Genomic DNA, 15,394 nt, shown 5'->3' on the forward strand with positions numbered 1-15,394 from the left:
GGGCTGCATCACTTCAGCCTCTGTTCCCATCATCCCGAGTCCTTCTCTGACTCTGGCCCTCCTGCTTTTCTCTTACAAGGACCATAACGACTAAATTGGGTCCTCCTGGATAACCCAGGATATCTCCCCATCTCAGGATCCTTAAGTTAATCACCTCTATAAAATCTCTTTGCTGTGAAAGGTCACCTATTCACAGGCTGTAAAAATGAGGATGGGGACAATTTGAGGGGGATTTATCTGCCTACTGCAGCCATGTTCGTTGTTAACCGAGTTCTGTTTAAAACATTTAAGCTATATTTTCAATTACATAGTGTTGAGCACTGTCCCCGCTGACTGCCCAGCTTACTAAACTACCGTTTCTGTCATTTCCACATGTCAAAGGCTGGCTCTTTTAGAAGTTTCAGCAAGAAGAAATTCAGCAATAAAATAAGACTAGATATTGAATCACAATTCCTAAAGTGGTTAGTATCTGAGTAATTCTTTGACTCATAATTATTGTTTGGAGCATTTAGGCCCCTCTCACAAAACCACAACTATTTTGGAGTTCAAACATACCTAAAGCATCATCTCAATTTCAAGGATGATGAAAATGGGACCTAGGGAGGTTAAATGACTTACCCAATGATTTAAACTCGAATGCAGGAGAGGGCAGCACACATTTATATTAAAACTATCTAATGACTGACCGTATAGAAATCTGTTCTAAGAGCAAGCATACAGAAAGAAAGCTGCTGTGTTTACATGAAAAGAATTTCTTAATCTCAGGTTGAAGTAGACTTTTATTTAGCCACCTGAGCTCCTTAAGGGTTGAGGCAAATACTAATAAGGTAGTGTTCTAAATAGCTAGACAAATTCAGATAAGATTCATGAAGAGAGAGATATACTTGCCTAGATTGCTGCACATGATGGTTATCAAGCCAAATAACAGGGGTTCTGCTGTTGTTGGTCTAATGACTAGATTGGGAAAAAATTCTGGAAGTCCACAGGCCCTACAAGTAAAATAGTTTCTGGTTTCCCTGGATACAAGGCAATTAATTCAGTGCTTTAATGGAAACCTGAGATAAACTTCTGGTAATAAATGTGTGTGGAATGAGAGTGCTTTTAAGCAAATTGGTTTATCGTCACTTCATTTTTTTAAAAAGCACCTAAATTAAATTATACCGTGCCCAATGCTGACTATTTCTTTCAAAAAGAAAAAGAAAGAAACAGAACCACTTGAATACTTTTAAAATGTTACTTCGATTAAAATATTAGCTTTAGGTAAGTATAAAGTAATATAAACATAAAGTGGAAATTAAGCTAACAAGGACTTTATTTATTTATTTTTTTAGTGAAAGGACTTTAAGCAGGCCAGTAAGAATTACTATTGACATGTGAATAGGCCTTTCAATAAATAAAGGGAAAATACTCACATTACCATTAGTAACCAGACATTTTAATATGAAGGGAAGAAATATGTTCACGTCAACCTATAGAACAAACTAAAGACTCAAAAACTATAACTTTAGGTTGACATTAGAAGAAGGTGGCACAAGAGGTTCCCTGGTCTCTCCCGTTTGAGTTACAAGTGGAACAACTATAACTCAGCAAAGGATTTCCTGCTCAACACATGAATGTGGCAGAGACATCTGTGCACCGAAACAGCTGAATGTGGGCAAGTCAGAGAGAACAGGGAAAGAGGGAAGGGGAAGGAGCAGAGATGGGTGTGTAGGTACTAAACTTATGAACCTTGAGAGTATTTTATGATTTGACCTCAAAGGCAAGGAAAGTAAAAGCAAAATAAATGAATGGGACTCTATCAAACTAAAAAACTTCTGCACAGCAAAAGAAACTTTACACAAAACAAAAAGGCAACCAACTGAATGGGAGAAGACACTTGCAAATACCACCTTGGGTAAAGGTTCATAATCAAAATATATAAAATGCATACAACTTAACAACAACAGCCAAAAAAATAAAACCTAATTTAAAAATGGGCAGAGGACCTGAACAGACACTTGTCCCAAGAAGACAAACAAATGAGCAACAGATACATGAAAAGATGCTCAACTTCACTAGCCATTAGGGGAATGCAAATCAAAACCACAGTGAGATACCACCTCACACCTGTTGGAGTGACTGCTATCAACAAGACAAGTAATAATAACACGCACAGGAGAGACTGTGGAGCAGAAAGAACCTTCCTTCAGTGCTGGTGGGAATGTAAGCTGGCACAACCACTGTAGAAAACAGTACAGAGGTTCCTCAAAAAATTAAGAACAGAGTTACCATATGACCAAGTAACCCCTCTTTTGGGTATCTACCCAGATAATTTGAAAACATTTAGTCAAAAAAAATATATGTACCCTCCATAGGTTCCAAACACAGCAGGGGCCAGGGACTAGGGGCACATGGTTCCCTGAGGGGTCTTCTGGCCCAGTTTTCAGTGAAGAAAGTTTTGTTGACAGCTCAGACCCCTACATTCATTGCAGTATTATTCACGGGGGCCAAGACATGGGAAGGACCAAAGTGTCATTCAATAGATGACTGGATAAAGAAGATGGGGTCCACATATACAATGGAGTAGTACATAACCATAAAAAAGAGGAAATACTGTTATTTGTGAAAACATGGAGAGATCTTGAGACTCTCATGCTAAGCAACATAAGTTAGACAGAAAAAATCAAGAACCAGATGACTTCACTTACATGTGAGATACAAAGCTGAAAGCAACAAAGGAATAAACAAACAAACAAACACAAACATGTAGACACAGACAACAGTGTGGTGATGACCAGAGGGAAGGGGGTAGGAGGGAAGTGAGTAAAAGGTAAAGGGGGTCAAATATATGGTGATGAAGGGGATTTGATTTTGGGGGTGAACACAGAATGCAATATACCGATGATAATTATACAATTGTACACTTTCAACTTATCTTTTTATTAACCAATGTTACCTCAATAAATTTGAAACTATGTTCTTACATATGTGTGTATATGTGTATGTGTTGGGTATATTGTTGTGCCAATAAAGATATTTTAGTCTTATTGAGTTAATAATGTTTATAACAGTTGGCAAGATTTCCCATACCTTTTTTTATATCAAATCTGAAAGTGAGTAAAGAATAGAATGTAGTTCAGGTGTTTGAGGCTCTTTCCCCAACAGGACATTTACACAATGGAATGCTACTTGGCCATAAAGAGGAAGAAAATTTACCTTAGCAACAGCCTGGATGGACCTGGAGAACAATTATGCTAAGTGAAATAAGCAAGTCAGAGAAAGTACCATACGATTTCACTCATATGTGGAATCTAATGAACAAACTGAACTAACAAGAAAAAGAGGAACAGACTCATAGATGGAGAGCAGATGACAGCTATCAGGGAGCAGGTGTTAGGAGGCAAAGGGAAAAAGGACTCATGGTCAACAGTGTGTTGGTTGCAGGAAGAAGAGGGATATAAGGGGTTAAATGGTAATGAAAAAATACAATAAAATTTTTGTTTAAAAAAGAAAAGAGCATAGCTCTGATGTTTGAGGTTCTTTCCTCTGCACAATCAGAGTACATATGTCTAGGGAAAAGGTTAAAAATCTCATCAGCAATTTGAGATGTGTCAAAATATCAAAATTATCATGGCTATAAAAATAGACATTGCTAATAAAAACGGTTTTATTCTTTGTATTAATAGAAATAATAATTCTAATAAAAATAGACAGTAGAGAAGACCACCGCTAGCACCCCTGCTACAGAGCCGTGGGGAACAGCACACTCGGCGAGGTATAGTAAGGAAGGTGTGGAGGGGTCCCTGGGAGCTGTCCTGATAAAAGAGAGCCGTGGGCAGCCCACCCCTGCTACTGTAGCACACAGCCAAAAGCAGCCTTGCAGAGGGCATGTCTAATGTCCCCATAGGGAAACTGCAGTGACGCTTGTACAAGGGGGAGTACATGCTATGCTCAAGTATGCACCGATGTCTGAGAGCGACTCCATGCAGGTCAGCAGAAGAGAAGTGACTGATGTGCACAGCCGTGTCCAAATGGTAACAGTGGGCACCATCCACACCAGCCCCTACCTCGTACTACCTGATGTCATGCCACTGGCCACCCAGAAGAGAGGTAACAAGCCCACACAGATCTGAGAGCTAATGAGGCTGCTTCCCTTGACATTTGTCAAGGCATCCATCCATAACAACAAAAACAACAGCTCCACCTGAAGCTTGCCACTGACCACTCTTTTTACCTTCAACTGTGTTCCCATTCACATATGAGATCTTTTCGCTCACTGGGAATACCTCGTTTACACGTTAAAACCACCATTGAAGGTTTACAGCAGTACCCCTGCCATTCTGGCTGATGATGCACTGGACATACTTTGAGGAAGAAAACAGCCCCAGAGGTAAGCCTTTGCAGAGTCTCTGAAGGGCCAGGGTGCTTTGCAAGACCAGCTGAAGTTCCTGCAGAGTTTTTGGTACTGAGGCTCATTTGAAAATGCATTGTATTTGGAACTGTTCAAGGCCAAATGAGCCTCGGTTTGGAGGCCATGCCACACTGGAGAGGTTCCTAATGCTTTTCCAAAGTGTTCCCCAAGGCCGTATTTCAGAGATTTCTTAGCTCTCAGCAACTCTTAATTTCATAGTCAACATTGTATTGCCACTGCCACATCCTCACCATCCAATCTATTCTTGAGCGTACATGACTCCGAGCAGGCAGGCTGACATGCTGTGGGATGTCGCGTCTCTCCAGGACTGCCATGCACTGACTGTTGTGTGCGTCAGTGGCAGTGTGGTGTGGTGTGTGCATGTGCACAATTGGTCAGTAGCAAGAAAATATTAAAGTGCGTCCACTTTACCAGCAGCAATAGTAACACAAGTGTATTTTTAAAGCGTGTGAGGATATTCCCTGGTGGATTATAATAGTGCTCTCTCCGGGACTGGCAGGGTTCGAGCAAAGCTGGAACGATCCTTGTGCTCTTTGTGGAGACACAGGAGAGGGGATTCCTGCTTCAAATGGGAGGGCGGACTTCTGACTTCAGACCTCTTATTATAAGCCCTTGTTTAGCTGTAGGAATAGAAGGGAGCAGACCTTCCTGGTCTCACTTTATTTCACTTCTTTGTCTTCTTCCTAGGCAAATGTCTTTCATTTCTACGGAAGAGATCAAGGTCAAGTCAACACCAGGAACCTTCACATGAACCGATTAAGTGTTTGGGACCACCTAGGGTGGTTATGCTGGGGAGGAATGAATTCAACGCATGCCTCCCACATAATGTGGCATTCGAGACTTCCCACTCTTCAGCCCAAAAGCCTGTAGTGCCTGAGGAGAGGGCAAGGCTAGTAGCAGGAGCAAGCGTTACAAGAGGCAGTCAGCAGACTCCGAAGAGAACCACAGCACTAACAGGAGCGGCCTTCGGGGATCTGGAAGAAGAGCAGCCAACCTGAGTGCTTTCAACTCTTCTTGTCCTCAGAGGATACTCCCAGCACATGGGTAAGAGCTGCTGGCCTCTCCCTTGGGGGCAGTGTGAGTGTGGTGGCTGCAGGGGCAGAGACAACTGTCAAGAACTTAGGGTTCTGAACTATCTTTTTTCTTAATTTTATTTATTTATTTTTAGAGAGGGAAGGGAGGGAGAAAGAGAGAGAGAGAGAAACATCAATGTGCGGTTGCTGCGGGCTGTGGCCTGCAACCCAGGCATATGGCCTGACTGGGAAGTGAAACTGCGATGCTTTGGTTCGCAGCCCGCGCTCAATCCACTGAGCTACGCCAGCCAGGAGTGGGTTCTGAACTATCTTAACTTGATATTTATAATCAAATAACAGATGATGATAAAAATGCTAAAGACTGCTTCCTCTCAAAGGTCCTCACTCATTTATGACCTATATCTATTAGCCAAAGAAAACTCTGAAAATCCCAAAATACATACCCAGGGACAGAAGCAACCAAGAGGAAGCAGGATGAGGTAAACGAAGCCAGGAAAGCAACACGACAAATATATTTTTTACTATTTTAACATTATGGCCTCGAATAGATCACCTGTTTCCTTTTTTAAATGGTTACTTTGAGAATTAAACATGATACGTGCGAAATATCTGGCACATAATAGGCACTGTGGAAATGTTAGTGATTACCATTGTCAGGGGCGCTGAAAAGCAAATTTGAGTTTAATTATACTTTCTGGAAAGGCCTTCATTCCCCCAGTCTCTTCATTCTTGAATTCTCCTCTAATTCTTTGCCCAACTTAAATCTTACTAAACTGCTTTGAAATTAAACTAAAGTTCTCAACACGTTCTATTAAATTTCTTGATGTTATTTAGAATTCTAAATTTCCATGGATCTCAAAGGAATTGCTTCCTGTAAAAACTTCAATAATCCAGTCACAGTGGAAGTATAAAATGCCATATAAAAACTAGAAAAACATAAAAAGTTAGATAAAACCTGAATATAAGACCAATTCAGTATCTAGGCAAAAACTGAAAATGAAGTCTTAGAAGTATAAGACAATGGCAAGTGAAAAATGTATTTAAGAGTCTAGAGGCACCATGTCTGGCCGTGAAGGAGGCATGAGGAAGCCCCTGAAATAGCCCAAGAAGCAGGCCAAGGAGGTGGACAAGGAAGATACGGCATTCAAGCAGAAGCAAAAAGAGGAACAGAAGAAACTTAAGGAGCTAAAAGGGAAGGCCAGGAGGAAGGGCCCCCTGGCCACGGGTGGAATGAAGAAATCTGGCAAAAAGTGAGCTGTTCTCAGAACTGGGGCACTGGTGACCCTTCGTTCCATTCCTGTTTTAACATCTGGATTCCCTGTCATAACATCATCACTTGCCACCGATAGCTAGGATGAAGAGTCATCTGGGAGCCTGTTGCACATTTAAGAAAAAAACTTTCATAAGAAATAATCATAACAACAGCCATGCAGCGACTCATCTTCTGAGCTCTTCTCACTCTGCCACTTCAACCTCGGCTGTGAGGTCAGAGAGGACCCAGCCCAGAACCCTGTCAAAGTGTGTTCTTTAGTCTCTGCTCCATCCACAATTCTGTACCACCTGGGATTAAACCAACTCGTTTGAAAAAAAGAAAAAAGAGCCTAGAAGTGATACACCACATAGTTCTCCAGCCCAGAACCAGAGCGCATGGGTAACGGGGCTCCCCATGACGTCTGGATTTCTGTAACCCTCATGCGTGTGAAGCTTAGCACTGGGCTTTGCATATAGAAGACATTTCACACATGTTTGCTGGGTCCAATTCAGTTAAGAGTTATGAATGTGAAATAAACATAATTTATTCCAATCCAGCAAACCGGAGTATGTAGACATTTGCATAGCACTACACTAACTCCACTCATCCCGAAGTCTCCTGTACCACACTATAAGGCAGTGGCATTTCATGAGGCCCAATACGCACCATGCTTATGGCCTTAATGATTATCAATGGCCTCACAAAGTATTTCAGATCTGAAAAAATGACTTCAAAATAAAAGTTTCTTAAAATTGCATAAATAACAAAATCAGATGTCTAGGAAATCCTGAGTTCAAAGCTGTGGATAGTTATAGGATAAATCTACATTTGATATCATACCTCCTGGGTCATAACAAATGTATTAAACTATATTAAAGGCATTAACCATTAATTAATTCTATTGTAAAATACAAAAGTATTTTTATAATTTTGCACCATCACACATTAAACGATTTTATTATAACTATATATACATACATATATGTAAACATGTATAAATGTTAAAAGAAAATCCACCAACAAATTGATTATTAGTAAAAGAAGACTAGATGAGAACATCAGTCAAGCATCCGAAACTTCTTCGTTAGATTAAATACAGTGAAAATATTTAAAAAGATACTGCATCTCAAGTAAATTTATACATCTAATGCACTAACAATTAAAATCCCAACAAGGATTCTTTTTAAATTTGACATAGTAATTATAAATATAAATTTTTAAAAGCAAACAGTCATGTCAGCTAACAGTTTTAATGTAATAATGATTTCTTCCATCACATACTATATATAAAAATATCAAAACTGAGTCAGGCGGTTTTAAAAGTAGGAAAGTGGAAATAAGAGATTCAGAAGAAAACACAAACCAAAGTGGATGGAGTGTAATGGGGAATGTGTCAAATGGAAAGTCATAGAAAAACTAGGTATCAACAAGTAAAAAACAAATAAAGAGCCACATTTGGAATTTGTTGAAAGGAATTCTAGGTGAGATGAATTAAACAAAAGAAACTTTGAAGTTTAATGAATTTGATAGTTTAAAAACTACACAACATACACAAATAAATTTGATAGTTTAAAAAACTACACATACATACAAATTGGTAGAAAAAACACTGCATGCTGGGAAACATTTTGTAGCAAATATAACTACTTAAATATTAATACACAACATTGATTGAAGCAATATCAATCATCACAGAAATATGACCAAAGATTTTTAAACCAGAAGCAACTTACTACCAATCTTACTACCAAGTCTAATAAAATAAAATAAATTAAAATCAAAATTAACTGTTAGTAAAGTGGTGAAGAACCAAATATAGTCATATATTACTGACGGGTTACAGCCCTAATACTTTGCAAGGATTCTATTTTTAAAAATATAAAATACAAACAAATTAATTTTATGAAACAAAAAAATATACACATAAAGGCATTCAATTATCGGTAAGCTTTTAAGCAGATGAGAGTGTTACTAAAATAAAATCTAAGTTTCTTAATTTCCTTTCTCCTATACCCTTAAAGATACGAGGTAAAACTCTGTATGCAAAAACCATAAGTGAAGAAATGAAATCCCAGAATACATACATTTGTTCACTGCTTGATTCAACTACTACTCAATTCTGACACATACCAGGAACTACGCTGGCATTACACCACGGATGGGGAACAGTACAGGGTTTCTGCCTTTATGGAACTCAGAGTCAAGTACATATTGATACCAACTGTGTGATGGTCAGCATAAATCGTCCTGAAGTCCTATAAACAGTTCATGTTAAGGTGAAGAGATCTTTAAGTACTACGTGCTGATTTGATTATTTTATTTAGCTCTCCACAATAAACTAATATTGGAATTAGAGTACACATCATCAAATTGTCCATGACATAGACATGAAAAATATGGTGCTTACTTAGACACGGTTGCTTCATATTTGTTACAAAACAGAAAATAATATTTTTGAGATATAACACTATTCTCAACAATCACTGTGAATTATTTCCTGTCCTGGACTATTTTTCCACCCACACTTTATAGAGGTACACATACATACCTTTGCCATTACACTGTTTTTTAAAATTATTATTAGGTGTTTTTTCATTTCTGTGTAGAAATATTTTCATTGTAGTTTCTAATATCCTAACTCTGTATGGCTTATTTTACTTATTTCTGAAACTCCCCTAAGGGCTTGTGGTCCACAGCATACAACAGGAATTTGAAAGTGAGACAATAGAATTAAAATTGACTTAATAGCAAATTGGTTGCAAAATTATAGTTAAGGCTTCAGTGTTCATCTCTCATTTTTGGATTGTACTGAATAATGCCACACATTATTCTACAATGTTCCATTGTGCTAAGAAAAAAAAATCAGTATGCTCTTGGAGAATCCTAATATATTTCTCTGTAAATCATTTATTACTATTATTTTAATAAAAATCATGATTTGATTTCAAGATAGCATTTTTTAAAAATGAAATATTTCTGAACCATAAAATTAAAATCGCATAAGCGACTCAAGATTTCTGGAACTGGCATCATGACCAAAATAAAACAACCACATAAAATTATGTAAAGTATGTGTTTGCATATGCATAAATGGAGAGCAAGTTACATAAATATATTACTGACCTTAACTGAAGAAAAACTACAGAGTGAAGGAGAGACTAATTGGATTCCCAGAGGGAAAAAGGGATTTGCTTCAAAACACAGGCAGCCATCTTCCCCTGGTCGTGCACCTGAAGGAAAGCGAACCGTTACCTGTGCCAGAATGGGGAAGCCGAGGTTCCTGCATCCGTTACAGGGGGTCAGCGCCTCCCAGAGTCCCGAGGGCCCGCAGCTGTTTTCATCATCATCCTCTTCTTCCACTTCTCCTGGTGACAAATTTATTGTAGATGAAGTTCTCTGAAATTAAATTTATATTATACCAATATATTATATCCATGTTATTTAGATATCTGAACATGAATTAAATTTAAGTTTCTATGGTGTATTTCAGCAAGCAAGTTAGCTTAATGCTAGCCACAGTTGCGTGGCTGTAGCCATGTATACATGCCATTAGCCTGAAAACACATGTAATTCCATTTCTGGGTTGAAAGTGAAAAGACTGGGTGAGAAAGACTGATAAGATACAAAATTGATATCAAAGATTAGGACATGAAAATGACCCAAGGAACAGATGAACAGCAACAAATGAGAAAAGTCTTATGATTTCTAAATGCAAATCAGAGGAACACGATGCAAATACTTTGTTGAAATTAGTAAAAAGCCCATCTTTTCACACTATCACCAAAAAGTAGCCTCCTTTTTGGAAAAGACAATTCATAAAATTTTATATTATACACATAAGGAGGGATAATACTTTTTAAGTTAATCACAGGACTTCCCTTTTGAACATGGTTTAACCATAAGGACAAGGACAAAAGGAGACAGATTAAAAGCACATGAGCAATATCAAGACAAGTTTTGGACAATAAAAAACAGAGGCGTAGATGTTACCTGATTTAGCAAATTTGAGAAAATGGAAAACGAAGTGCCTACATGAGGAAAGAATAAGAGGCAGGCCTGTTCACGACTCAGCATCCTCAAAGGGGCTTATCAGTTGGAGGGACTCGCTGCCCCTGAAGGTAAAGGCGCAGATGGGGCTAAAACAGGAGGGACCCTGACAGGAGACTGTCAGACCTCCTACAGCACAGGTGGCAAACACAAGGCCTGCGGGCCAAATCTGGCCCTCCACCTTGTTTTATCTGGCCCTCCACCTTGTTTCTAGCCAGCAGCAGTGCAAAGCTCCCACTTAACTATTGAGGAGTAGTTACATGTATACAGTCCTAAAATTACATTCGGCCCTTTGAAGGCAACCTCGAGGCTGCTGTGGCCCCCAGTGAAAATGAGTTTGACACCTGTGTCCTAGACCGTCTCCTTCTCACCCAGCTGAGAGACTAAACCTGACAAGAAATTGGAGGTTTACTTTCTGGTGAGGCTGAAGGAGAGGGATTATGAATTCTAAGAACCCTGGCACAGGGAGCAGAGGGGTATCTCTATAAACAGAGGAACTCAGTGAATATCTGTGTGAGACATGAAGGTTTCCTCCCCACCCCAGCGCCTACCCATATTTGCCTGAGAGAATATGGAAGCGAGGGTTATATCCCTGCAGATAGGAAAGTAGACTAGGCTCCTCTCTACAAAAACTAACCTGATATGAAAAAATATCTATAAATACCTAGGAAAATTGTGGGGTTCTATGCCTTAACATCTACTATGAAGCCCACATCTCAACAAACTCCACCCACATAAACAGTTTCTATTTTTTTAGTTAAATTTGAACAAGACCCCCAAAATCACCACATATTTAAAGGAAGCCTATGACACAAAAATATACAGAAAAAAGCTATAAATAGTAACCTCAGAGAAAGAGAAGATATTTGCATCCCTGAAATAAGAACAGAGTGCTACAAAACAAATGCATAAAATCCAATAGACCAGTTGGAAAATAAGCGTGAGGAAATTTCCCAGAAGATAGAACCAAAGATGAAAAGAAGTTAAAAGTAGAGGATCAAACTAAGAGTTTCATATAACATTGGCAGGACATTCTGAAAGAAATAATGCAAAAAATTTTGCCAGAACTAGAGAAAAATTCCAAATGCAAAGAGCCTGCTGAAAACTCAGCTAGGTAAATCTTTTTTTTTTTTTTAGGAAAAAAAAAAGAAAGCAAGCTTGTCTAAAAATCTTTAGAATGTAATGTTCAGCACAATACTGATAGATCATGACTACTGAAGTTAGTAAAGATATTTTATATATTGAATTGTAATTCCCCCAAAAGTCATTGCTTTTAAACCTAGAATATAAAACTTTATAAAACTATTCTTGGCATTCACATCTTGAACTTCCCTTTATAACTTTTCAATAACTGAGAAATTATGAAATTAAATAGTCTCCCAATCAGTTACTGTCCACAAGCTACAACAATAATAATAGCTACAACCTTTTGAACACTATTATTATTCATTATTTTAATTCATACAATCGCCTCTTGAGACAAATACTAAACTAAGGCACAGAGAAAGAGGTCACGTAAAACCCAAGTTCACAGAGCTAATACATAGCAGAAGAAGAATTCCTACCCAAACTGCCTGACTCAAGAGCTTTCCCCCTTAGCCATTGGGTTGCATGGGCTCTCATCCAGCACAATAACCTGTCAGAGGCAGTATACTCAACAACCAAGCTGATGCAGTTGCAGTTTAAACTGAAGAAGCACATTTGTTAATATAGTTTGACTGTCTGATGATACTCCAAAAGCATTTTGTTATCTGTGACAGCCAGTGAAAACTTCTGTAGTTTGGTATACTGCAGCCCATACTTGCTGAAGTACACATTTCTCAAATCAGTAATAAAAGGTGATTATCACTGGGATTTTTGATCCTGCAGATCACCTGGGTGAGAAAATTGGGGGAAGTGTAAAACTTTAATATGGCAAGATCAAATATAATAGGATCAAAGCTGTCTACAAAAATGAATGGAATGATAAGCTAGGCATCTGGTCCACCACCTCTTGATCCATTGTTGGGGGGACTGTCGAGGTTGAGAGGGCGTGGCATTACAGACCACTGCGTTCTTGGTGAGGAACTGTCCACATTTCACAGGTTAGTCAGCTCTTCTCTTCCTCTGGCTCTTTCCCCTTCCCAAAGAGAAACTCTATGTCTCTTCCCTGTTTGTAAATCTCCAATTATGTCACGTAATCTTATTAATACTCTGCTTCCTTACCTGCAAAGTATGCATACAAGCAATTACTATTTAATAGGGCTGTGTGAGGATAGAATTAATTGCTTGATAGTGATGGACACATAAAAAATAATCAATATTGCTATTTTAATTATTATTATCTTTATCCTAAAAGAGGAGTGTATATTTACATAGTGCACACACACAAGTATGGCTTACTTATCCTTGGTAATTGTAAGTTATCCGAAAGCCAACACTGACTTATTCACACTTGTACATTTCACAATGTGTTGTGCATAATGGAGTTTAATAATTATTGAATGAATTATTAAATGAATTTCAAACTATCATTCTTATTTGACAACCTAGAACATTATACAAATATTAAGAGGTATATATAATTGCATCACAAATCTCATTTTGTTATTTTATGTTAGCCATTACCAATAGCATTAGCAGAAATAACAAATTTTTCAGTGGTTTAGTACTGCCCCCTAAAGATAGTATGTAAATTAGCTGTTTAAAACCATAATTTTCCACTTCACTGCTTTACAATTAAAGATGCCTGAGAAAGATTTTATCAAATTAAACATAATCTTCAATTATATATGGGGAAGAAGCCTCATGAAAATAAAAAGTTGCTAGTTTCCTTTACTTTTTTAATCCTCATTCAGGGATATGTTTATTGATTTTAGAGAGAGATGAAGGGGGAGAGAGAGAGAGACAGAGAGAAGCATCAATATGATAGAGAAACACCAGTCAGTTCCCTCCCATACGAGCAAACTGGGAATGGGCCCCACAATGCAGGCATGCAGCCTGACCAGGAATCGAACCCACAACCTTCCAGTATATGGGATGATGCTCCAACCAACTAAGCAACCCAGCCAGGGAAGCTGAAGCATTTTTGCAGTGGCCCATTATGCAGCTGAGGAAGTTCCTTCTATTCTGTCTACCTAGAATTAGTATCATGAATAGAAGCTTTTCCTACAATTATTTATTATATTTTTACTTCTTTATTCTACTAATATGGTGAATTACATTTAATTGATTTTCAGTTGTTAAAATAACCTTGCCTTTCTGGCATATATACCACTTGATTTTTACATATAATATTTTAATGCATTGCAGGTCTTGGTTTATTACTATTTTGTTAAGGATTTTTGATACTGTGTTCCTGAGTGATATTGATGTATAGTTTATATGCATGTAAAATGTCTTTAATACTACAGTAATGCTGATGTCTTGTAATAACCTGGAAACAACCCTCACTCTTTACTTCAAAAAGGGTCTTCAACAGTAAACCATCGGGGCTTGAAGTTCCCTTGTGGGGAAGATTTTTGTTCATATAAAATGAATTAATCACCTCTTAAATTAACTTAATTAAAACTATGCTGTTTATAGCCACTATTCCAAACAAATTCATTAAAAGTTTTTAATTATCTATTGATCAACAACTGCTGTCTAGAAGACTAAACTGGAGGGTGTGGGAAAGGAATGATAAACATGTCGTGAACTCTGAACTCAAAGTAGGAAGAGTTGTGTAGATAAGTAATTAGACAGTAAAACTAGGCCAAAGTTATGAGCATTAACAGAGATGCAGAATTTAGGTGTTAGGAAAACATGAAAAAGGATCAATTAGTTCCAACTGAGGTTTGAAGGGGAGAGAATTCAGAGAAGCACCTGCATGTAAGCAACAGCACCTCATGAGAAAAAGTTCTGTGGGAAAGCGGGGTGTGAGAACAAGGTGGAGGGATCATGCAATCGCAGCCGTGCGGCTGTGCTTACCAAGCACAGCAAATCGGGGCCAGCAAGGCACTGTGAGAAGATGAGAGGGAAAAAATTAAATCGGGGTGCTGCTGTGGAAAATGGACGGGTTAGAGCCGGCTCAACATTTGCCCAGGCATGGTTTTCTCCTGTGAATTCTGTAATGATTATGAACGAGACACCCACAGGTCGTGGCTGGGCACAGCAAAGCGGACACTATTTCTCTTCTCTAAACTCCCGTAGTTTAGAGAAGATTATGCAGATGGGCTTGGCAACTCAAATCTATGGTTTTAAACTATTTGCTACTTTTCACTGAAGTATACGCTACCTTCACAATTCAGGTATACAAATATTTTCTATTTGTATAACCTTTAAAATGACCAGCACTGTTCTAGGCACATTATACACATGTTTTTGATGAGACCACCCTGGTCCATCCTCATTTTCTATATCTTCTTTCGCCAATTACAACCTTGAAAGGCCCTCAGCGCTGGTGTGCATGTAAAGAGTTATATGCTGGTGTGTGTGTGACCGAAAAACAGAAAATAAAAGGTATACTTGATCAGAAAAACCTGTGAAAAAAGACCTTCAATAACTCCACAATCAAAAAATTAAGATTATCCTTCTTAAATGGCACTATCTTACCGTTCAATCTATAGCAGCATATTGCTTGCATTACTCCTCTTTATATTATATGTAGTCATTTCTATTATACTATATTTT

The 15,394-nt window shown here is 38.2% G+C and overlaps 2 protein-coding genes and 1 pseudogene across 12 annotated transcripts in view; 2 read left to right on the top strand and 1 right to left on the bottom strand.

Annotated features, from left to right (window-relative positions):
• FAM71C (family with sequence similarity 71 member C) overlaps positions 1–5,541 on the top strand; it is a 42,303-nt gene extending 36,762 nt beyond the window's left edge. The window contains 4 exon segments of the mRNA XM_028532018.2: positions 3,838–3,921; positions 3,924–4,164; positions 4,167–4,239; positions 4,241–5,541. Coding sequence (XP_028387819.1) covers positions 3,838–3,921; positions 3,924–4,164; positions 4,167–4,239; positions 4,241–4,349 — 507 coding nt within the window. The 3' untranslated portion in view covers positions 4,350–5,541.
• Positions 1–15,394, bottom strand: part of ANKS1B (ankyrin repeat and sterile alpha motif domain containing 1B) — an 833,247-nt gene that overhangs the window by 621,957 nt on the left and 195,896 nt on the right. For 10 of the 11 annotated variants that reach the window (XM_028531910.2, XM_028531904.2, XM_036019449.1 and 7 more), the window contains one exon: positions 9,950–10,093. The exons of the other annotated variant lie outside the window; for it this stretch is intronic. In XM_028531910.2, coding sequence (XP_028387711.2) covers positions 9,950–10,093 — 144 coding nt within the window. The remainder of the gene's footprint in view (positions 1–9,949; positions 10,094–15,394) is intronic. 11 annotated transcript variants of the gene reach the window in all.
• LOC114512814 lies at positions 6,490–7,035 on the top strand (annotated as a pseudogene).

Source organism: Phyllostomus discolor, chromosome 2, assembly GCF_004126475.2.
Source record: "Phyllostomus discolor isolate MPI-MPIP mPhyDis1 chromosome 2, mPhyDis1.pri.v3, whole genome shotgun sequence".
In the NCBI taxonomy this organism is placed as follows: Eukaryota; Metazoa; Chordata; class Mammalia; order Chiroptera; family Phyllostomidae; genus Phyllostomus; species Phyllostomus discolor.